This window comes from Marmota monax, unplaced genomic scaffold (genome assembly GCF_021218885.2).
Source record: "Marmota monax isolate L192 unplaced genomic scaffold, Marmota_monax_Labrador192_F-V1.1 WCK01_AAM20220418_F8-fsc00281, whole genome shotgun sequence".
In the NCBI taxonomy this organism is placed as follows: Eukaryota; Metazoa; Chordata; class Mammalia; order Rodentia; family Sciuridae; genus Marmota; species Marmota monax.
In genome coordinates this window covers 168,903-193,237 of record NW_026693208.1, presented here as the reverse complement: position 1 = coordinate 193,237, position 24,335 = coordinate 168,903, and the positions used below count along the sequence as shown (strand labels likewise).

At 43.2% G+C, this 24,335-nt stretch overlaps 1 protein-coding gene and 1 pseudogene across 6 annotated transcripts in view; one reads left to right on the top strand and one right to left on the bottom strand.

The window, feature by feature from the left end:
- The first annotated feature begins 807 nt into the window (after positions 1–807).
- The window catches only part of Adgrf5 (adhesion G protein-coupled receptor F5), a 90,714-nt gene continuing 67,186 nt past the window's right edge, over positions 808–24,335 (top strand). For 2 of the 6 annotated variants that reach the window (XM_046456050.2, XM_046456049.2), the window contains exon 1: positions 814–1,176. In XM_046456050.2, the coding sequence (XP_046312006.1) occupies positions 1,105–1,176 (72 nt within the window). In that variant the 5' untranslated portion in view covers positions 814–1,104. Of the gene's footprint in view, positions 1,177–2,122; positions 2,382–24,335 lie in introns of those variants that run through there. The other 4 variants (XM_058583047.1, XM_046456044.2, XM_046456045.2 and 1 more) reach the window with 4 other exon arrangements.
- LOC124100527 (small nucleolar RNA U3) lies at positions 19,639–19,839 on the bottom strand (annotated as a pseudogene).

Here is a 24,335-nt window from a genome sequence, read left to right as displayed (position 1 = left end):
AAAACTGAGAAATGACAAATGATGCTGTGGCTTTAATGATGTTTTAAAGTTCAAGCAAAATGCAGATGCAAATTTCTGTGTTGTAACAGCAGCACTGTGATGTGTCCTGAGACCCCCTTCTGCACTTTGATTCATTGGGAGCTGGGACCGGTGCAGAGAGTCCATCAGGAAGTGCTGAGCCTGCCTTGGTGCAGGGCTTCTAGGTGAAATGCTGGCCGTCCATGCTGCTTTTCCCCCTCCCCACTACCTCATTGTTTTCTAACCTTTGCCCACCCCATGTTTCTTCCTGCCTCTCCTGCCTTTATTCCCCTTCCCCTTCTTCTACCCCTATTTTTTCCTTTTCCCTTTTCACTCTTCCATTTGATATTCCCTTCTTTCTCCTTCTCTTCTCACCTCCAACAACTTGACATTTCCTTCACCCTTACTACTGTCAGTCCTCTTTCTTGTGGGCATGGCTGAGGCTTCGTTTTCTGAACGGAGCCCATCACCTACTCTTAACAGTTTACATGAGACAAGTAATGCACAGTAAGTGACAAATGGTGGCATCTTAGCAAATATTAAAACAATGTCCCCTGTGAAGTTGCTGTGCTTTGTCAGCCAGAGCTTAAGCTATAAAACGCTAACAACAAATGTGTGTTTTCCTATTTTTTTTCTTTCCTCTAAAGTTCATAGGTGACTGTAATTAACAATGTTCCTCCTACTAAGCCTGAATTTACACAAATCAAACACTTCTGGGCCTTGGGTCTGCGGCTATAACACTGAAACAGATTCAGTCCAAGACCTCATGGAGTGACAGCCCGTGAGGCAGAGGGACAAACAGGCTTCCTGGCTTTGAGTGTGATGAGAGAGATAACTATGATTTGCTATGGAAGAATGCTAAAGGGGCCCAGAAATCAGAAAATGCATTCTGGAAGATGTAAGAGTCAAAGGACTGAGTGCTGGGGTTAGGGAACATTCTTCATTCATAAATGGGGAAGGAGGAACTGTGAAGGGGATTGAAGAAAGGACATGTGGAGGGGTACCCTGAGGTGAAGAAAGAAAGGCTATCTCGTGTCTTGTTAAAGTATTTGGCTTTTATCCTTAAGCTAATAGAAGATTCTAAGCATGGAACTCTTAATCATGAAGACAGCTCTTGACAGAGATTACCCTGGCTGCTGGGAGGACCATAGACTGGAGGTGAGTCATTGACAAGGACCAAATGGAGTGATTTTAAGTCAGTGATGCATTTGCAGGCTATGCCATAGCTCAGCACCCCCACCCCACCCCCACCACTTTGCATCAGTCTCCAAATACATTGATCATTACCCCATAGACCAAAACGGAGATAGTCCAGGTCACTTGACAACTCAGTCTGTTAAAGTCAATGCACCCCAGGATCCCTTCTTTTTCCTGTGCCCATGACTGGCTTCATGGGTACACATGCTGCACAGTTGCACAAAGACCTGTGCTCAGCAGGGCCCCACCCTTTGTTTAATGCCCTGTTGTTCCATCTTGCAATTTTAAATTTCTGAATGAGTGATCTTGCATATTCATTTTATACCAAGACCTAAAAATTATGTAGAGGGTTCTACTTCCAGCAATCTGTGAATAGTAGCCATCCAATAATTCTTTAAACCCTAAGTAAAATGGCCCCAGGAATATGTTGTTGTTTTTTTCCAAGATTAGGAGCAGCATATCTAGACTTCCCAAAGACAGAGCAGAGAGGGTCTCTCCTGAGGCATGGGGGAGCTGATTTCTTCAGCCTATTCTCACCTGCCTCTTACCAGCTGCTCTGTAAAACCACATCTGGACCATAGCCAGAATATGCTTCAGTTCTGTGGAAGAGGATGAGGGCATTCTTGACTTTTGCAGAGTTAAACACTTGGAGAAACTTCAGGAAGAAAGCACTTGGGGAAAGGTAAAGCTAGCTGGCCGTCAGCTCCCTGCCTGTTCCCCCTGCTTATTCTCATTTTCATGGTTCTCAGCATGTTTATTCTCTTCTTTGCAGTGGTCAAAGAACAAGTTTAAATTTCTTATTTCCTCTAGGGAGCCTAGAGAGAGGCACGAGGCACCAAATACAGGAAGTCATGTGGAGAGGATCTCTTATTTATTACAGTCCCCATATTACTTCCCTTCTCCCAGCCTCCGCCCCCACCTCCAGCCACACTGTGTCTCCTTGCTCTTTCCTGCAGCAGAGAGCAGAAGGCAGTTCACCTCTGCTCTCCGAGGTCTGGAATCCTGCAAGCCCTGAGTATCTGAAGGCTGGTCTTGTGAAACTTACATCCTTCTCTGGTTGTGTGATTGAATGGGGCGCTCTTAAGTTTCACCTCAACTAAAGGGTTTGGGGAAGATCTCCAGTACAGGACTGCATTTCAAAAGCCTAAAAAGCCTAGAAGAGAAAGGTAGGCACCTGCACAATTTTGCTTTGTCTTGTTGAATGTGAATCAAGCTGCTCTGAGCTAGTTGTGAATATCCAATGTAGCCCTTTCAGTTGGCTTTGCGTTTTCAAGCTATGTATCCTGTGGAGATTTGCTGATTTATGTGAATATGAAGGAAAATAGCGAAAAGGAGATGAAATTTGGGTTTTTTGAATCTGTACATCTTTGGGTAAAGAATACCAACCAACATAGTACAAAGAGAAGCCAATTTTTACTTTCTTTGGAGGGCAAAATCTCATTAGGAATTGTATTTTTGGTTTCTACAAAAGGGGTAAAAGTTTGCCAACTCCTTTTTTAATAATATAGAATCCTACTATGATTTTTTAAATTAATTTCTGAGCTTTTTAGTTAAAAATGTATTAAAATTGAAAGAGGGTTTGGTAATAGAAATTTTAAAAAGGTGTTTCCCATTGGGGGTACCTATGAGTTATAAGTAAAATAAAAGCACTTTGTTCAGGGATATGGTGGACTTTCGCATTATTTTCCACAATTTTCTGTGAAATAGTTGTTCTCCTCAAGGTTTCCTGAAATTTGTTATAGGTAATGGCTGAGAAATCTGATTTTATTTATTCTGTTGTGTTAATTGATTGTAAAGATAGTACCCTTCCTTTATCTGGCTGCTCTTTTTTGGCAACTGTTTGTTCGAGGTGATTTGTTAGCTGAGACCTAGAGAAAGGTCAACACGTATTCCAATAACACTAGGTATTGTTTTGGATTTTGGGAGGAATGGCCTTATGATTTTATTTTTATTTCATTTTATCCTCATAACCAGCTTTTCCTCTGGGAGAAATATTTTATACCAACCTCATAGAATATCAGCCAATTATACCTATCCTGCAGTCCATTTTCCATGTCCTACAGAATTCTTGGGAAAATGCAGTTTAGATCTTGTCACTTTTCTCAGTGAAATACGTCATTGTATTCCATTGTTTACAGACACGTACCTAACCTGTAGTCAGGGGACCCACTGCTTCATGTGTTGCTTGGGAGCTTGTTGTCCCCAGACTTACAGGATGTGCATTTTACCCAGATTCCTGGGTGATCAAGCACTGACTTGAGGGAGGGTAGATGAGACTTTCAAGGCCTGTTTCTTCTGTTCTGCCAGCATCAGCTCTCACCACCTGAATCTTCAACTGTACTGAATGCTTCCATTTTCCCAGCAAGGGAGCGCTCTACTGCCTTCCCATGTCTGGGCATGCTGTTCTCCCTGCCTGGATACCTCCATTCATTTATCTTCTCCACCCAATTACCCATTACAGCCTGATTTGTACCCTCATTACCCTTTATCCACTGCCTGCTGAGCACCCTCCAGGTCTGTGATTTTATGGCACTTGGTAAAATACTTCTGTCATAGCCCTTAGTACATTAAATGATAGTTGCTGTATTTATTCTCTTCCTCGAGGAGTTATTGGTCTCTTATTTCTGAATCTGTGGCACTTGTCACAATGCCTGGCACATAGCTTGTGCTCAGTCAATGTTACTTGAATTCATGAATGAATGAACGAATGTGTACCTTGCCTGAAGAACCTGAATTGATTATCAGAACGAGATCTATGTGTTTCTAGGAGCTTCCCGATCCCTATAACATTTGCTCTCACTTTTTTTCTCTGAGGCTTTGTCAGATTATTTACCCACCAAATATTTTGAGTACCTGTGATGTGCCACACCTTTTAGAATCTATTTCTCTGTGTTTTTGTGGGTAGCCTCTCTCTCTCTCTTTGGGTGATTTCCCATCAGTGTTCCCTTTCTTCACCACTCCAAGTCAGGGATTAGCTTTTCAGCAAATAAATATTGTGCACTTTGCCCATGCTAGGCAGATTCCTGTGTGCTAGGATTGTGATAGCAAATGACACAGATGTGGTTCCTGCTCCATGCAACTCCCCATGTGGAAGACATTTTATCATCCTCTACCCTGCTTTTCCTTAATGAAAACCCAAAGAAGCCTGCCCTCTAATAAGTGTTGATGCATCCAAGTAAAGACATCAGAAGCAAAGTAGGAAAAAGATGAGCTGTGCTCTGGGACTCTGAGTTTGCTCCGGTCCCTACAATTCTCTTGCCAGGTGACTGTAGGTGAATCCACAAACTTTCCCAAACCTCGATTTTTTTTTTCAAGTAGTAAACAAGACAGAGCTACAGGGGAAAGAAGCCCTTGATTTCATGGAGTGCACAGAGCAGAAACTCTGCTTTTCTAGGGAACCTCTGCTTTCATGTAGCATGATAATATAAAGACAATTCTCTGAAGTTCTCTGTGTCAGAGCAGCAAAGAGTCTCAGGGAAGTTATTTCATTACTATGCTCATGTACTCAGCTATAGATATTAATGTTGTCCTTTGGTACATTTCCCCAGAGCACAGTGTGACAATGATTCCTCGGGAGCATGTCCTGTGACATAGAGGAATCTCCTAGCTATTAATTTGGGGGCTTGAAGTGGGGAAGCTGAATGGGGAGGCAGTACCATCCTTAAGCAGCCTCTGCTTTTGGAAAGCAGACAGAAAGAAAGGAATTGGCTTTACCTAGTGGTGCAGGAAAATGTGGAAGCCTGTAGACACAGAACCAGTCCTATTATGTTGATCCTCACCGTAGCACAGGGCTCCCTTTCTGACTACATGTGGGATTTTCCTCTTTTTTTCCCCTAAGGATTTGTGTATTAGCCAGATTTTGCCAGGAATCAAAGGTTGGGGCAGAGCATAGTATCATTTTCCCCAAGCCTTGTGCTCCCGTAGGGTGCGTAGATTGCTGGGAGACCAATACTTGCTTTTTTCTTCTCCAGGCCCAACCTGCAGGCCTAGGCAGAAATTAACAGCTTAGGTAGTCTCAAGTGACCACTTTGGTTCTCTTCAACTCTTTCCTCACTCCTCCATCTTCTGAAGCTTCCAGATGAAATACCTCCTGGACATCTAGAATTTTTCTTTCTTGCTTCCTGCTGTGTATCCATCTTGTTATCTCCATACCTCCTGCATGACCACATTGGGTGGCAATGTGGTCATTCAGCAGCACTTGCTTGCTAGTCATTTCCTAATTGTTCAAATTCCCACTAATCTCTATTAATGAGCACAAGTTGTAGCAACAAAAGAGACATTAACTGGCATGGTGGGGGCATTTAGTGGAATGCAACAGATCTCAGACTGTATCTGAGACCAAACTTGACTATCATCAGCTCAAAATTTTTCGTTTAACCAGAGGCACATGGTGGATTAGAAAGAGACAGACTTAGTTTTAAATTCCCCATTGGCTAGTTCCTTAAGTAAGCAATTGTACTCACTATCTCTTAGTTTTTATTTCTGGAAATATTTGCTAATACATAGCCCTCAAAGTGCAGATAAGATTGGTTAGTGAAACTGCATAATACATTACTTCAAGAAATAGATCTTAAGAGAGGAGGCTTACCAAGATGATGAAAATGAGAAGAAATATCACCTGCAGAAAGAATACTTGCAAGAACATTCAGGGGACATTTGAAGAAAGAAGTAAGTGTTGCAGCACATGAAGGCTGCTTTCAAATATTTAAAGGTGGCTTTGAGTGGGAAAAGACAAGGCCACCAGATCAATGAATGGAAATGATAGTGTAACAGATTTCAGCGGCATGTGCAGAAGGATTTACCCACCATCAGAATGCTCTAGAACCAGGAGAGCTGCCTTGTGGCATGGTGAACGTCCTGTCCCGGGCAAAGTTCCATCACCCTGGAAGACCAGAGACCGGGGTGTTCCCAAGCAATGCCTGTGCTGGGTGTGGTCTGGCGGATGACCTCAAAGGTCTTTTCCCGCTACCCATAGTCTCCTGATGTCAGTGCCTTAGCCCAAGCCATCAAATAAAGGGGGGGGGGACCTCACCAGACTAGAGTGAGGGGGGGGGGTGACTTTCTGCTAGTTAGTCCTACTTTTCTGCTGCAGTAATTTTAAAATAAGATCCTTGTAACAACAATGGAGTAGGTTGGACTTCCAGGAAAGAGAGAAAATGAAATGAGAATAATGAGGAGGGAAAAGTTCATTCCAAACCACTCTTCTTGGGTTACTCTCCAACTTGATTGTGGGTTACTCCTTGTGCTGCAAAGACATTTCTATTTGATGGAAAATTGCTGTGTTTTGGTACATTTTCAGAAGTACCAAGCAGAAATGGGTATCAGCAAATGCCACTGTTTGTCAAATCGAAATAAAGCCTTGATTTATTATATTCTCTCGGTTTACCTAGGCTTGCTTTCTTAAAAACAACAATATTAAAACAATCTCTTTGAAATATAATCAACTGTGCAGGGCAAAAATCACAGAAACCCTTGCAGACCAGTGTGTTTATTTTTAGATGCACATCAGCCTACCCAGCATAGCAAAGCAACTGTCTCATGTCCAAAGCATGGCCCTGGGAATTTCCTCTAACAAGGCTGTGTTTCCGCCCATTGTTGCAGTACAAAGGGCAGAAGGAGGCCGGAGTGGAGGCTCATGTCAACCCCGCCTAGAGTGAAATCTGGGACCTGTCATCCCCTTAGTCCCTGTGATTCTCAATGCAGCTATGGGGATGTGGGGTAGTCAAGATAGAAGTCTCGATTCTGGGCAGATGCAAATGAGTATACATGGATGATTATTTCATCTAAAAATATCTCAGAAACTAGTGATGGCAATTTAAAAACAAAGGCTCTGCTTTCTATTTGCAGTCAAGTATCTAACCCTGGTGCTATGAAGTGGATTCTTGTATACTCCTGAAACAGGAACACCATTTGAGGATGCTGAGTTGGATTGCAATTAACAAAGCAGTTTTAAATAAAAGTCATAAAAGCACACACAGTAAAAACAAAAGTCATAAAAGCAAACACAGCTCCAATAAATGCACACACACACACACACATACACACACATACTTGTTCTTTGTAAGAGCAATTATCAGATCCCTGAATTACCCAGAATTTTGCTATTATTGTAGTCATTTACTGATTTTTTATTTACTCGTCTACAAAATGGGTAAAACAGATTTCCCATCGTAATAGTTTTGGAAGGTATAAGGTACAATGCTACAAGTAATCAAATCCAAACTGGACTTGACTTAAGGTTTTGTAATTTGGTACTAATATGCTGTAAGTTCCTGGCAAGAAATCTCTGTTAAAATATTTAGCATTACTCTTCCAGTTTTTGTTTATTTTTTTTTTGCTACTGCCATAAAAGAACTGGCAGAGCCTTCATGTCTTTGTCAAGCTCTCTCCACTCCCAAGGAAAGTCACTGCTTTGTTACTCAAAGTTGCAATGTGCCAGGTTGTGTTTTGGGGTCTCAGGGAGATGCAGAGGGTCTCAGGTCTGCCCTGACCCATGTTGAGTCTGCAATCTGCATTCCAGCAGCTCCAGCTCCAGCTCCTGCACAATCAAAGGTTCAAGGAGCAAGGGGGACCTGCACGTACAGATGCCATCAGGGAAGGATTGTTGGGCTTTGCCAGCAGGTGGAAGTCCAGGCCACCTCCAGGATTCCAGATGCAGGAAAGCGTTTTCTAACCCTTTGGTGAGAATGCAAGCATCTTAGTAAAAATGCCTCTGGATTGTTTTGTTTGCAAGTGTTTATTATCAGAGACCCCTCAGGGGTTCACGGGGCAGTTTGAGAATGTCCACAGTGAGGCCTGGGAATTTCCTTCCACCAAGGCTGTGCTTCCTCTCTTTGTTATTCCTCAAAGAACATGTTGAGGCATTACTAGAGATCCTTACTTAACCCTTTCTCTTACTTTGGGCTCTTACAACTCCATCACAGAAAAATTACACTGCAAGCTGGCTAAGAAGCAAAAAGATTTTTGGAATTCAGTCATGTGTGTGCACCTGCAGATGTGCAGGTACCTGTGTATGTCTGTGTGTGTGTGCGCGCATGCGCAGAGGAAATAGGCAATAAGGAATAAACATTTCATTTAAAAAGTTTTTCACTCAGTGTGATAACATGCACTTACTCATTGATCAGACCAGATAAAACACCTACCTTCTTTGGCACAATCTGCATTCCTACTACAAATGCTGACTCAATTTCAGTTCCCTTTCTCCAAGGCAGGACCCTTGTAGTATTACAGTTGCTTTTCCCCTTTAGCATTTGCTTATTGGCTAAAACAGGAATATCTATCAATCAACCAAGAATTTTTTATTGAGACTAAATGTTACTAAGCACTGAGGGAATGCAGAAGCCCTACCTCAGAAAAATTCCAGAGCCTATGATATAATTATACATATATCCAGATACAAACTTTTGTGCATTATGAGGGTGCAAAGAAGTGAGGAAATAGTGTGGGTTAAGGACAGGAAGGATTAGAAAAGAGAAATGATCCCTTATCCATCCCGGGACTCTTTGATTATCTCCAGGGACATTTTCATGTTATCTTCACTGTCCCCAACCCTCCAAGTACCAGCACAGGATAGTGCCCACATGCACGCCCAAACATCCACACCTTGCTCTCAGGAGAGGGATTTGCTGTCTTGAAGGAACTCCCTTGGCCTTGTCACACCAATTCCATGCTAGTTTCAGCCTGAACACTCATCTCTTGGCCGTCCTCTCCTGCCCCAAATTAAACATCCAGAACTTCACCCTCAGCCACTCCTTCCCTCCCAGTGGCTTCAGTATATTCCCTTTCGTTGACATAGAATTATGCTCAGGTGCTTCACATCTTAAGATAATAGAAGCTGCTCTTCCCATCCCATGTTCCTCTTTAGCTGCTCTTCCACCTGCCTTTCCCCTCACAGAATTCTTGAATCATGCATGTTCGTGTCTTCATCTCATCACCAACCATTCACTCCATTCTGTGCCCCTGATCCTGGGTGTACCTTAGTGACCACCCATGTCAAGATTCTCTCTGACCATTATGCCCTCAAATCCATCCCAGTTCATCATCAACAGCATCTGTCACCATTGACTACTGAGTCCCCTGGTCTTGTCACTGTCTCCTGGGATGTCACAGACTTCTTTCTCGCCTTCCTTCTTCTCCTTTGGCTGTGACTTCTTGGTTTTCTATGCAGGTTCCTTTCCCTCTGCTTTCCCTTCAACTTCCTGATGAACTTGACCTGGCCAACTTCTCTTCTCCATCTCACTGTGGCCCTGCTGAAGTACATTCCTCTGCCTAAAATTTTCTTTTTTACCTTCTGTCAGGTTAACTATTCTCCAAAGCCTATTTTAAATGTCACCGGCTTCTTTTTGACACATCTCCCCATCTCTGTGCAGAACTGGCCTCTGTTCTAGGTGTCTTGTGGCACTTTTCCCCCACCTCACTTCCAGTGCTTTTGGTTCAAACCTCAGGGCAAGTTCTCAGGTGCTTCTTTCCAAGGACAGAATGCCATCAAATTCATGTCTTTATTCCTAGTCCCTGGCATTATACCTGGCACATTAGGTTTTCATTAAATGTTTGATCATTAGGAATGCAAACGTGTCATTTCACAAATGACTTAATCCTAACAAAATAACATCTTGTACTGTTTCTGGATGGTTGCATTAGCAATTAATTTTAATGTAATATTTAAATTATTCCTGTTTAGACTACTAACGAAGTCTTACCTTTTATGAACATCAGAATCACAATTCTGAACACTTCTTATCTGAGTCGAGAGTCCATCCAACTTCCTCCTTCCCAGAAGGCTGAGGGGCAGGGAGGGGTGTTAGAGGGCAGGGCAGAGACTCATCCAACTCTGGGTGATGGGTGGGATGCTACCTCTCCTTTTGGCTATGAGGAAAAAAAAAAAAACAAGCATGTGCCCTGCTAATTTTAGAAAAGCCTGATTTCTTTGATATCTCTATTTGGCGTTTTTATAATAATGTCTGTAGAATATTAATATAAGAGAATGCAAATAACAAAGGCAATATTGGTGATGCAGAGCATGGTTTGTCCAGGGGTGGTCTAGAGACTGGAAGTAGATGAACTTATCCAAGTTTTGCCCAAGATGCAGATTCCCAGGCTCCCTGGACCTACTAAATTAGAAACTATATGTTGGGGGGAGGTGGGTTGGCACCAAGAGGGATAGAAGTCCTGCAGAATCCACACTTTCCAGCCAGCACCAACCTGTGGATGATTTATTTCTTAAAGTAATAAGACAGAGTTCTACACAAAGTAGTTCTCAAAAACATTTGTCCAGGTAGCAAATAGGACATTCAGGAATATGAATGAATTTATGGGTAAAAAGAATGAGAGTTTTTAAAATAAAAATGTAAAACCAAATTGCTAACATAACCTGACATGTGACTAGCGATTGAACCTGGGCTGCTTGTAACAGAAATTAGTAATTTTCTACAAAATTTATCTATTTTCCCATTTGTTGTCTGTAATTTCTCCTTACTTATTTTATCAGGTAATTCTGCCCATTGCTTATATGCTTAAATTTTGTGTCTAATGTAAATTACAATCTGAATGCTTTTATTTTTACTCGTAACCCATATCAAGTAAATCATTTCATAAACTACAAATTTCAGTATTGTATGAGCTTCATTTATTGTACTGGATTAGCCTTCCAAAAAGCAGACCTCCAATTAAGGAATTGATTAATAATTATTTCCATATTTTGCTAATATATCCTAGTTATGTTTTTATCTCAAAACTGAACTGCCACACCACAACATGTACACATGCAGGTACACACATACACACAGACACAGATTCACACTGGTGACACATAGTGGTCACAAACGTGCAGTCTTAGTGGGGGACTTGTAGGGAACTGAATCAGGAGAAGGAGAAAGAAACACTGGAAGTTTAGAGAGAAAATAAGCTGATTTGGAGAGATAAAGAAACACATACACACACATTCACACACAGTCATACTCACACATATTTAGAGAGAATAGAATTTAAAAATTCCCTATGTGGAGGCTTTTTAAAAAGGTTCTTAGGACTTTCTGGTTCTTTTGTCAGTAGCAATGAAGCCCTAATACTCACCAGGATCTGCTCTCAGCACTTGATTCAGATTACCTCATTTAATATAACTGCACCTCTAATGTCCATTTTACAGACAAGAAAACTGAGAAACAGAGAGAATAAGTAGTTTACCCAAACTTTCACAGCTAATATATGGTACAACTAGGACTTTAACCCCAGAAATGTGGTACCATGCCCCCATGCTCTTATCTCTTCTAGCACCTCTAGTCATGTGATACATTTGCAATAAGCATTGGCCTACTCTGTGCTCCCACTATACTAGGGACTGGGCCAATGTCAGAAGACAAACAAAGTCCTGGAAGGATAGTGGTGTCAGAGGACAGCAGAAGAGCCCATAAATAGATCCTTAGAAGGCAGTTCAGGAAGAGCTCTATCAGAGGGACTGCGTAGGTGTGTACACAGGACTAGAGTCAGAAGAGACTTCTTTCAGGGAATGACCTTGAATTGGGCTGTGAAGGACAGTGGGAGTTAAGACATATGAATGGAGAGAGTAGACAGTTCTAGGCAGGGACCCGGAGAGCACAGTGACTGTGGGACCCTTGGGAGGTCTGGAGAGGGGAGGGTGTGATGAGGCAAGAGCAGCACTTAGCCTGATTGTGGTGGCCATTTCAGGAGGCCTACATATACCAAAACATCACGTTGGGCAACATAAACGTAAACAACTTTTATTTGTCAGTTTTATCTCAAAAAAGCTGGGTGAGAAAAGGAGTGGGAAGAGGCAAAGCTGGTTGTGGATACAGAAACTGTAATTATTAAAGGTTTTAGCTGAAGACAATTGTGTGTGTGTGTGTGTGTGTGTGTGTGTTGGGGGAGAGGAGTGAGGCCCCCGGCTCTAAGCCAAGAGCTTGTCTACCTGCCAGTATTTCTCTAAGTGATTACAGAGCTTTTGATCCAGCAGAGCTAGGCCTGGGGACTAGCGATCAGTATTTTGTTTTCAAAGTGAGAACCACTATGATAAAAAGAATCATGCTGCATCTCAGAGGTTATTGAACTTTCATAAACATCAGAACCACCCAGAGAGGGTAAAAACGCTGGTTCCTGGAGCACACTGCCTACATTTTGGATTTGGAAAGGTCTTGGGTGGGATTTCATTTCTAACAAATTTCCAGGTGGTGATAAGGGTACTTGTTGAAAGTCCACACTTAGCAGAACCTTGGAGGGCAAATCTAGGGACTGAATCAAAATTATGTGGGCAATTCTTCAGTCACACTAAAATTTAAAATATCCAGAAAAAAAAAATTACTAAATCTCTTATCTTCTTTGCTGTCAATGCTTCTCTTACTAACATTTTTGAGGTTTAAGAAAATCCAACCCAAATATTTCTGACAATTCTGGTTCAATTTGGTCTTGTCCCAGGTCAGAATATGGTAACTTGTAGGGTTCTTTGGAATTTAAAAAATTAGTCCTCTGAAACTGGAGTTTGCTAAGCAGGAAGCCACTTGTTGCCCAGAACAAACACTTGAGCCAAGCATTTGCTCTTTTGGAGGCCTCAGATCTGTGGCTTTGGAGCACGTTTCTCTACATTCTAGAACAGTCTGAATCTGAGTCTCTATGGAATGGGCCACAAACGTGGAAATGGGAGATCTGTGTCTCTGAGTGTGGTCAGCTGGGGAAGACCTAAATATATCCTAAGGGCTGTTATTTCCTCCTTGAAAGATAAGGCAGGAAGAGGCTGGGAAATCCAAACTCAACTGGACAGATGGGTAGGGAAGGAGGGATCCTGTGTGATTATTTTCTCTTTGTTTACCAAAACAAAAAAACAAAAAAAAAAAAACACCTTCTCTAATATCACAGTCACAAATGAAATCACTCACATTCAACATTCAGAGGAAAAGAGTTATGTGAAAATTAAGTGGCAGAATTAATCATCATTAACATAAGTAAGTGAAGAATCAGGGTGAAGCCCACAGGATCTGATAGAAACAGCAAGTTACAAGAGAAAAGTTTCGGTGAAATTTCATAATCAGCTCTGCAGCCTGAACTAAAGAGTATTAACCTGCAAACACTATTCCAAATGTCCGGAAGCACCTAGAAATCCTCATTCATCCATGGTGGATATAATTCTGTTCACCACCTCTATTTCATATAGAAGGAAGGGGCTAAATGTAAGTTTGAAGGTTTCCTACACAATTTGTTACCTTTATGTTTACCAGTGGAATTAGATGGTGTTCCCTATTCCAACTCCTCACAAACAAAATTCAACCCTTACTGAAAGTCACTTTTGAGTTTTCAAACAATGAGTTCAAAGGGAAGTTGCTAAAAATAATTCGAATTAACTATGATTGTATAAAAAGGAAATAAATGGAAAACTACTTTCGTTGAGCCCGAGAAACAATACGCTTTCATTACCTTGCTCTTTCCCCTCATTGGTTTAATTTTCACTCTGGAATTTTAGTTGAAGTAACTCAGATGCACCAATTTGGTGGTCTATTTATTTGCTGTTTCTGCATGACTCCCCACAATCCTCCCAAGCCAGCACCCTCGCTCCCCTCCACACCTGTCAGGCCACCTGGTTTCCACCTAGCTCCAGCCAGATCTGCTCTGTTTCCAGATACCTGAGGCTGGCCATTCAACAACACCGTGAAAGCAAATTCTCACTCCAGCAGGTAGAAGAGGGTCACTGATTAAAGGAAGGATAAGTCCCCAGGACTGTTGCTCTGATGATATAATCAGTAAAAATTTAAAGAATGGGAAAATAAAGCAAATTTATTTGCTTTAAGAGAGAGGGGAGGGCTCCCTGTGAGGTATTGGAGCAGATCTCCAGAGAAGTGTGTTTCAGACTCCAGTTGTTTGCACTGGAGTCAACTGGAGAGCTGGTTGATGGTGAAGATTCTGGGACTCCACCTTGAGATCTGGGGAGAAGGACACAGAAGGGGCCTGGAGATTCTTGTCAACAGATTCCCTGAAGTCTTATTAAGTAGCCTTCCCAGGAGATTTACTGAGATCCAGTCCAAGATGCTGATCCCTGCCCACCACAATGGTCCTTCATAGGGTGGGAAGAGGAGAGGGGCTTGGAGATGTCATCAGTTGCTTAGAGGACTTCTCACCTGCAGGGGCCTCAACTACCAGAACCTCAGTTTCCTTTTTGAAAGCAACCCTAAGCTTGTTATTGGCATTGCCTTCCTAGATGATAGAGCAAGAAAAAACAGAAATAGATGTGCTACCTGCCAAGTCAGCAGCATTTGTCAAGAGTGAGAGCAAGGTGGGAGGGAGACTTCTCACTTGGCTGTGATTCTATGCTTAGGAGACTGGAGATGATGGTTGTGAGGCCAGCAAATGGGAAGGGAAAGAGTGAGGAATGCTTTAGAGGGCACTGGAACATCCTCATTCTGCCAACAAAGCCTGCGCAGGGCCAGCCTGGGAACTCGTTTCCAGGATTAAAGAGTGCACGTTTCCCAAACACACAAAATGAAACTGCAAATCATGTTTATTCATAAACAACTCATGATAGAAAACATTTCTCATTATTGATACTCTTAATATTGTCTTGGAACTAGAGTGGTAACTACTGGAGGGCACATTGCTTGGGGCACTGAGGAGCACATTAGAAGGGAGGCATTTAGGTGGCCTGAACTGCTCTGTTCAAAGATAAGAAAAACTGAGGATCCAGCAGAAAACCCAATAGCAGGTAGAAAACCCAATGATGGGTAGCGGTGTTTAAGGGTCAGAACGGGGACTTGCAATAACATGGAAGAAAGGGAGCTCAATGCCACCTGTACCAACACACTCACCCTATTGCCCTGGCCCTGCTTTGTTTCTTTATAGCATTTTTGTTCATCTGATATGCAACAAATTTGTTTATTGTCTATATTACTCTATCAGTCAAGGTCCTGGAAGAAAAGAAGAGACACTCTTCAAGATTAACAGAAGAGAGTGGGTAGTTAGTCAACAGAGGGCCAGTAGCATGGGGAGCTGCCACCAGAGATCTCCTCTCCTCAGGCACAAAGGGGCAAAAATCCTGGGGAGGAAGATAGTATCAGAGGAATCTGGCCAGGTCTGTGGCTGTGGGTGATGGGGGATTCCCCCAAAATCTGAGACTGTGGGAGGAGGAACACAGCCACTGCCCAAACTGCAGTCTGGCTGAAGAGCAGAGGTGTGGATACCTGGCTCCCCTTTTCTTTCACCCTGCAATCTCCTGCTGGGATCTCCCACTCTCCACTGTCCCATTGCCCTCCCAGAGAACAAGGTGCTTCAGGATGCAGGGTTGGCCTCTTGGGGCACTGAGCAGGGCTGAGAAGGGCAGAAATGCATCTGGAGGGTAAACTGAGGCCAGCCAGCACCCTCCTGGGGGACAGCTACTGAGTTACTACTCATCCCCAGATCTTAGAACAGCATATGGTGTATAAATGTTCAATACATATTTGGTGATGAAATCAATGCATGCATGTCTTGGAAGAAGAGGCCTGCTGAACAAAGAGTTAAGCTGTTTCCTAGGGTGTGATGTAAACCCCTACTGTCCCTATATTCGTACTCAGTTAAATGTCGTCTTGCTCAACATATTGTCATGTGAAGGATGTTTTGAGGGGACAAGCACTGCAGGCAGATCTGGAAGGAAAAAATGAGAAGATACTTGGCATCTAGATTACACGTTACTGGGAAGTTGGCTTTACAGTTTTCTATATCATACTATAGGACCTGTAGGACCTGCTGGATTTTTGTGTCATACTGTAGGACCTGCTGGATTTTGCTAACAATAGATCTGAGCAAGAACACGAGTGCCACATGCCCAACAGTGCAATTGTGAAGGTCAGCAGGCCAGGAGGGTATTCTGCAGGTATGAGACTCGCAGGGGCATTGAACTTGGAGTGAACCCCCACCACAGGCAGGAGGCGGCAGCTCTGGTTTCTGAAATGCGATATTGGTGGCTCCTCCCTGGGAGACTTCCCGGGATCTATATGGACCTGGCACGCTGTGCTCAGCATGGTGTAAACAGTTAGTAGCAGCCTTAGGATTATTTCTCATACAAGATAAATTCTTTAAATCTGATAGAGGGGTGGACATTGATGTCAGAGGCTCTGCTTCCCGCACCGGAGCCATTCATCCCACATTCTTGATTAGGGAGAAGGTCAGAAGGTAACAGGACAGCCTGTCCCAGAGGGCTGCTTCACCCCTGTCCCCCAGCAAGGCTTCCTGCTTCCTTCCTTCAGGGTCGAGTAGAGCCAAAGCTTGTTTCCCTTCTGACCCCAGGTCAGCATCACACACCACACTTATTTTTTTCAGGTGGCCGGGGGGCTTGGCAGTGTACTGAAAGAGAATCGCACATGCCTTCCTTCCTCTTGGTCGGAGAGATGTTTCCAGATGGAGCTAATCAGGAGCAGGTGGGGGGCTTGGGAAGGGAGCAAGGCAAGATTAGCTTCCCCTGGAGAAGATGGGAAATGCCTAGTGAGTCTTGAGGCTCCTTCTCTCTGGGCTCTCTCTCCACTTAATTTGGCAGTGCCAGGTCCTTCCACAACCATCTTTACACCTGTATCCTAAAAGGACTGTTCCAAGTGAAGACAGACAAGGCTAGTGAAGAGAGATCAGGCGACCTGCAGAACAAAGGCCTCCTATGCTGGCATGAAGGGTTCAGGACACACTCTGGAACTGGTGACGCCAGGTTGGGATGTTGGGAGGGGCCCCAAATGCAGGTGAGGAGGTGATGCTCCTGACTTCTTTACTCCATCCAGTTGGCAACATGGAGAAGTGTGAATGCGTGTAGCGTAGGTGCATGTGTAAGTACGTGTGTATGAGGCGAATAAAAATATATCTGGCTTTCCCTCTCTTAATGCTCCCGGTCAGATGAGGCAACCAGAGGGGTGTGGGCCTGGAATAAACATGTAATTGTTGATGTGTAGCTATGTTTTGTGTACTGTGTTTCAGGTCTAAAAATAACTTAGCAGTCATGAGATGCAGACTTTGATACATAGAAGGCAGTGTAATTAGGAAAGGTCTGGAATTTGGGAACCTAGACCCCTCGTTGACTGAGCTGTGGGAGGCTGGTGATTTCCATAAAGTAAGGCTTCTGTTTGTGCAGAGCAGAGCAGTAGCAGCCACTGTGAACACCTTTACCATACATTTCCCATCTGAAAACCTTAGGATGTATGGGCTGGAGCCCAGGACCACTCACCTCCATGTTTACTAATCTTATCACCAGGCCAAGGAGAAAGTCAGTTCATCTCCCAGAGTTTGCCCTTAGGTGTGAAGCAGAACAGACCAATGAACAGCCACTGCTTGGGTTTGGGGCACTGAGGAGTCAATGGATTTATAGCTAGCTACTTGGTAGAAATAGCTAATACCCCAAGAAAGCAAGGTAGGTTAGTAATGTGTCAGAGATTATGTGCCCTCACATAGAAGAATTATTTTCTTTAAAATAATTCCCTATGGGCAACATAAAAAGTGTTGTTCTTGGCCTCTTGAGACCTTGCTAGCTGTTCAGTTTCCCAAAGCTCAGTTGTGACCTTCTGTCATTTTTCAACATTCTGCATCTCTGTGTTTTTAAAAGAAACATTCTTCCTTCTTCCCAAGGAGCGGAACTTCAGAAATTTTGATTCCTTCTAACTTGTGCTTCATTTTCTGTCCCCACCACTGCTGACCCTGCCTTGTACTTCTCCCCACTGAGCCTCTTTTCAGTCTGTCCTCGGGGCTGAATGTCAGAGCCAAGGTCCTTCTTCATAGACACAGGCATTGGCCAGTATTTTGTCCCGATTTCTTTCTCAACCATATGTTGTCATTGTGTCTGAAAATATTATGTATTCTTGAAGGAGCTTTTTAAAAAGAATATTCCATCCCTCAAGGAAATGAGAGTGTTAGTACAGGGACATAACTCTAGGACATAAAACAGGGGCCCAACAGCAGGGACTCGGTAGGGAGATGGGATGCTACTTGGGGGATGGCAATTTTGACCACAGGGATGGCTCTTCTCTGGTTGACCAGAAGGTAGTATTGAACTATTCATGTTACTTTTATATTGTAGGTCTTGGAAAATTTATTAAGCATATGTTATGTGCTAGAGATTTCTGGCTCTTCCTCAGAAATTACTTTTACTCTGGCCAAGATAGTAGACTACTTCACTCTACATGTAGGGGTTTGCTGAATTCTTAGGAACAAACAGATGAGCTTCAGGGGGCATTAATGTGCACAGAAAGCCTTGTGTGGATATGTTAGCAACCAAAACCATGCTGTGATTTTGCTTTTGAATGTCCAGGACTTGGGAAAGAAGAGTGATTAGTCTCACACTGAGGGCTCAGAAGAAGGGCTGAGCAGCTGGGGGCATAATCTGCTTATTCAGCTCTTTGGTTATGTTTTGCTGTGAAGGGAAACAGAGGAATGTTTCAGTTACTGGGGAGGGCCAGGGGGACCCACTCAGTGCTGAGAAAGTAAGAGCAAAGGAGACCTGAACTAGTGGAGGAAATGGCCGGCCATCGGGCGTGGGGGGGGGAAAGGAACATGTCATCCTCCCAATCTGGAGTGAAGATCAAAAAGAACAGCACAGATGCAGGAAGGCTGAAGATGTGTTGTGTAAGAAGACGAGCTTTCCCCACGTAACTGACTCCCTGTTCTCAGGGAAGCATGAGGCAAGCCTACTGTTGGACAAGGGGGTGTGTGATGGTCATTGTGAGGAGTGATGAAACTGATTAAATCATAGAACCCCCAGTTCTATGATTTAATATCCACACAAAGCTTTCTGTGCACATTAATGCCCCCTGAAGCTCACCTGTTTGTTCATAGTGATGAAACTGATTAAATCATAGAACTGCAAGTCCATCAAATCAGCAATATGATGGTTATATGTGAGCTGTGTGCCCGGCCTCAGACGCCCTTAAGGACTGCTCTGAGCATTTGAAAAAGGCCACTCTTGTCTTTCGCCATTTCAGTTTCATCCACATGGGACAGCAGAAACCCCTGAGTGGGGAACAGGGGAGAGGAGATCTCTACTGATGGGTGGATGTGACCAGGACCCCTAAGGACTGTAGAGAAGACCACCCAGATTTTTGATTTTGGTAACCATCAACATTGATGAAGAACAGAGGGGAAAGACAGAGTTCTAGACCCAGAGAAATATGACAAAAAAGATGCCGCAGGAGGACAGAGGAGGAAGACAGCCCTCTACAGGTCAGGAAATGGGCCTCAGGGGAAAACAGCCCTGAGATCACCTGGATCCTGAACTTTGAGGCTCTGGAATTGTAAGAAAATTAATTTGTCTCATTTAAGTCACATGGTCTGTGGTAGTCTACTATGATAGCCTGAAATGTGGCCAACATTTCTGAAAATCACTGATCCACTGCTCTGTGGAACTAATCTAGTGATGTATGAAAGTCCCAATTTCTCTACATCCTCACCAACACTTGCTGTGATCATCTTAACTAACTTGAAACCACTCAGAAAGCATTACCTCCCTCTCACCCTTGCAAAGGGAAAAGAATGATCACCAGTGTCAAATGGCAGTTTTAACCAAGCGATACCAAGAGCCAGCTTCATTCTCAGGAGAGAGCATGTCACTTCCTCCTCATGGTTTCTACAGAGAAACTTCCCTAGTAATGAACTATAGAACTGATCCCTTAGCATATTGGCCTATAGTATTATCTAACTCCAAAGTTCCTTTGCTGATTTCTGTCTGGATGATCTATCCATTGATGAAAATCATTATTGAAGTCCATAATTATTATTGTATTGGAATCTGCCTCTCCCTGTAGATATAACAATATGTGCTTTTTATTTGAGAAAAAAAAAGGATGCTCTGAAATCCATCCTCCATTGCTCCCCTCTCCTCTCAACCTCATTATTTTCCTCTTCCTCTGCTCTTTCATGTTAAAACACCTTTAACTTCTAACTTAAACTAATTCACACTAATATGCAACTCACTGGAAATGGAAATGCACAATATCAACTTTTCAAAATCATGAGTCAGAGGAGAGGCTGTTCCTTCATTTAAACCATTGTTTCCCTAAAAGTGTAATTTCAGGAATTAGGGGCAATTGGATATAGGAGGTTTTTGTTTGTTTGGTATTTGCCATAATGGTGACAGCTTATACTTCTTATGTCACCTGGCATATTTTTCAGACCACCATGGTATCATTCACTATGCTTTCAATTGCATTCTAATATGGAAAAAAAAATCACTTAATATTCTTCCATGGAAGAACATGGGCCCTGGAAAATTTTGGTTGATTTATATTAATGTCCTTGTTTGCTCTAATTAAATCATGAATCAAGAATCATAAAAAAAAAAGACTACCAGCTAGACATAGTGGTGCACGCCTGCCCAGCAAGTCAAGAGGCTGAGGCAGGAGCGTCACAACTCAGAGGCCAGTCTGGCTAACTTATAAAGACCCTGTCTCAAGATAAAATTTAAAAAATAACTAGGGGTGTAGCTCAGTGGTTGAGCACTTCTGTGTTTAATCCCCAGTACTGCAAAGGGGGAAAAAAAGAAAAAAGAAAAAAAAAACAAGACAAAACTACAAGTGTAAGTTTAGTATTGTTTCTGTCTCCACTCAGAAATCCCTGATCCATCTTAGACATTATATGATATGAATAACCTCCCTGCCTCCAGCTGTGGAATTTTCCCAATTTGGAGGAGTGATTGTCTTATTTGTCTTAGTGGTCTTCCTTGCGAGGGAGCTATCTTTTGACAAGCACCTAGGAAACAATTGAGACCTTGAGACCCTTTAGAAGAGAGTAGAGGTTTTCATGCCTAAGGTAAGAAATGGATGATGTTTGTTCCCATAGATGGGAGAATAGACTGCAGGGAAGAAGGGGATCCATCTGTAAGGCTAGAGAAGCTGGCACCAAAGAAGGCAGGGCCTGTTGAACAGCAAAGTGGAGGGGTGGAAAAGCACCTGACAGTAGTGATGTCCACTGTTCCAGTCACAGCTTTCAAGCAGGTCTTTGACTTCCTTACCCCTAAATCTTCATGTTCACATTTTCTCTCTGTGTGTGTGTAATTCATGGAATTCTAAGAAGAGGCTGCCTCTCATTTGCACCAACCTGGGGCATCCCAGATGCCCATATGTGCAAAGTGGGAGTCCTATGGTTTGAGTATATCAAGAGGATAGAAACACTTCTGAGAGTTCACAGGTGCTCTGTGAAGCACTCTGAACTTCCGTAACCTGGGATGGAGCAAATTTACCTAGATCCTTGAGTGACAGGGATCTATGGTCAACATTTGGGTTAGGCTTGGTTCTGCAAACAAATCTAACCTGGATTGGCTCCATCCCTCATGTGTTACTGTGGTGGTCATCCCGTTTTACAGCATCTTTTTAGTTGGAATCAGATGAGAATGTAAAGGAAACATTTTAGCCAGAGATTCTGTCTATGTTGAATAAAACAGACAGATAGCATGATGTGGGCTTGATCTTAGCCTGGCTTGGAGTGTGGTGAAAAGAAACCTCTGGAATAAAGCTTGCTTGTTGCCTTGTTAATTGGGAAGGTTTGTTTATTGGCATTGTCAGAAGTTGTCGGCCTTTATCACCCCTTACAATTAAAGCTGGGCTCAGAAAGCGTGCGGGACTTGGGAGTTGTTGGAGGAGAGACTGCTTAACTGTGGCAATGATGATGTTAACAGGGCATTCTGTTGTTGGCTTGCATAACAAGTGTCATCTCTATTTAATGAATAAACATTGGCAGATGTTTGATTATTCTCACAGTGCAGAGGTGTTACAGGACTTGACTTCTGGGTGCCAATATTCTACTTAGAACCATTTCTCCTCCCAGGAAATCAGAGATGGGAAAATGTGTGTGAGGGCAGGAGGCACTAACTAAGATGTAATGTTAAGAGGACTGCATGGCTAAGTGGATGATCTAAATTCTTATTCTGGCCCTCACATTAGTGGGAATTGTCACTTTAGTTAAACCTTTCAAGTTCACCCAACACTAGGGATTTAGAACAGATGATCACCTGGCCCCTCTTTACTCAAATATTCCTTGATTCTAATTTTTCTCCTGGCATGGATGACTCTCCAGCTAATATTTTCTAATTGTTTTGTCAATATGGTTGTTCACTAATCACCTTGGTAAATTCTGAGGAAATTGTCTTATAATAAGGGGGCGGTATTTTAGGGTCATAGGGAAAGTTGAGGTCTTGAAAACAGCATAGAACAATGGAATGTGAATCGGAGATGCTCTCACAAAGACAAGGCCTTGCAGGTTCAAGTCCAGGACCTACCAGATGTTTGCAGATCACCCTTGCTGCCACTTGTAGTTCTTGATATCTGCCAGTGCAGAGCATCCACATCAGGATACCCAACAAAGAAGCAGAGGTTAGCAGGGGATTGATCACCTAGTGTGCATGGTCCAAAGAACGTGTACCCTTTAAGAGGAAAAGGGCAGCTTTCTTCTTTGCAGATTCCCTTCCAGGCCAAAACAAGGAGGGCCCACACCCTCAAACACTCTGCTCTCTTGCGTGATCCTGGAGGAGAGGGGGGAGTAGAGAAAGAGCATTGAATGACACATTCAGTCGATCAATAACTATGACATCATGAGGGTGGCACATGTCATGCCTCGGCATTGGCAAGTACCTTCTTCTTCATGGTTGGCTTCTCATCTCTAAGAACTGAAGGTGGCACTTGAAGAACAGAATCAGAATTTCCCAGGAAAAAGGTCAATAAAGAGAAGGTCTTTTGATGTCTCTGTTGACCTCTGTTGGCACCTCTATGGAGCCATATCTTAAGTTTTTCTGTACCAGGAAAGGACGAGGAAGGTAGGAGAGTCCAAAACAAGGTTCTACTTGGAATGTGTGTGAGATTTCTGCCCGAGGCTGGGGCCCTCACTGGAGGCATAATCAGTGATAGAAAGAAGTTGTCAGGTGTGTCCAGTTGGCTCAAATGTCAGAAGACTCTGATCCTCCACAGCCAAATACCATCTATATCTGAAAGATGAGTACGTGGAGAAGGCGTGAGGACACAGTCCAACAGAGGACAGTGCACCTAAACCTGGGAACCTGCAGCTGAGCACAAATATGACCAATCCCATTAGTGGAGACTATGCCAAAATACACACACAGGAGATAAGAATAAGACCGTTTGTATACTATAAAATTGCCCGATTATTTGTTGGTTCCTTCCTTGCATAAGGACAGGTCAGTGCCAGTGAAGAATTTTCCTGGCTTTCATATAGAAATACCAAAAGAGAGCTGACCCTGGGCGACATTGGGTCAAAAGGGTTACCAACATCTGGTTGGGGATTTAAAATACAACAAGAAGAAAAAAACAAAGAACTTACCCTGCCAAGATGTGGATGTGGGAGTGTTTTTAGATTGAATTTTTTGCTTATGCTGCTCTGCAGCTGGGGCATTACTGTAAGAACTTTGCTGGTGTGTTACACCTTCAAATCAGTCCAACGGTCATGTCTTCCCTCAGGGAGCTTCCATTCTAGTGGGGGAGTGGCAGCTGTATTTGAGAAAAGTGTGAAGGAGGCAAGGGAATTGTCACCAGAAAATCTGTGCCAAGAGAACAAACGAGAAGAGGGCAGTGGCAACAGAGCAGGGAAATGGAACACGCTGGGAAATAGGTATTTGTTTGGTGCTGAAATTTCTGTCTGAGCAAGTAGGAGCTGTGTCTCTAGTAATGCTGTACCCTGAAGTTGTGCAAGACTCTTCCTACTAACCAACATGGGTAACACGACCAGGGAATTAGTTACTTGGGCTGCGTTGGCATTTTGCTTGAAGAAGTTTGAGTTCAACTTGCCACCCACTCCAACATTTTAGAAGTCAAAAGAAGGACATTTGTGTCAATCAATTCCAGCTGTCGTTGTGACAGGACAAGATCTCTCCATCAGCAGTTTATTCTGGGCTGCAGCCGAGACCATATGGTGCTTCTATTTTTTTTTTTTTTATTTGCATTTGTTTTCATTGTAAAGTGTGTGCAGGGAGCACAGAGTGTTCCTAGCAACAAGCAGGGACCTGCGGGTGAGAGGAATCGCTCCTCAGGGAAGGGACAACCACTCTGACAATGCCTCATTCCATGTCAGGAAGCCAACTGCACCCAGCCACCGAAGTGCAAGCAGAGCATTTTAGAAGAAGCATTGCCAGGGGCTCACTCTGACAGCCGCTTGTTTTTTTCTGGAAAAATATATAC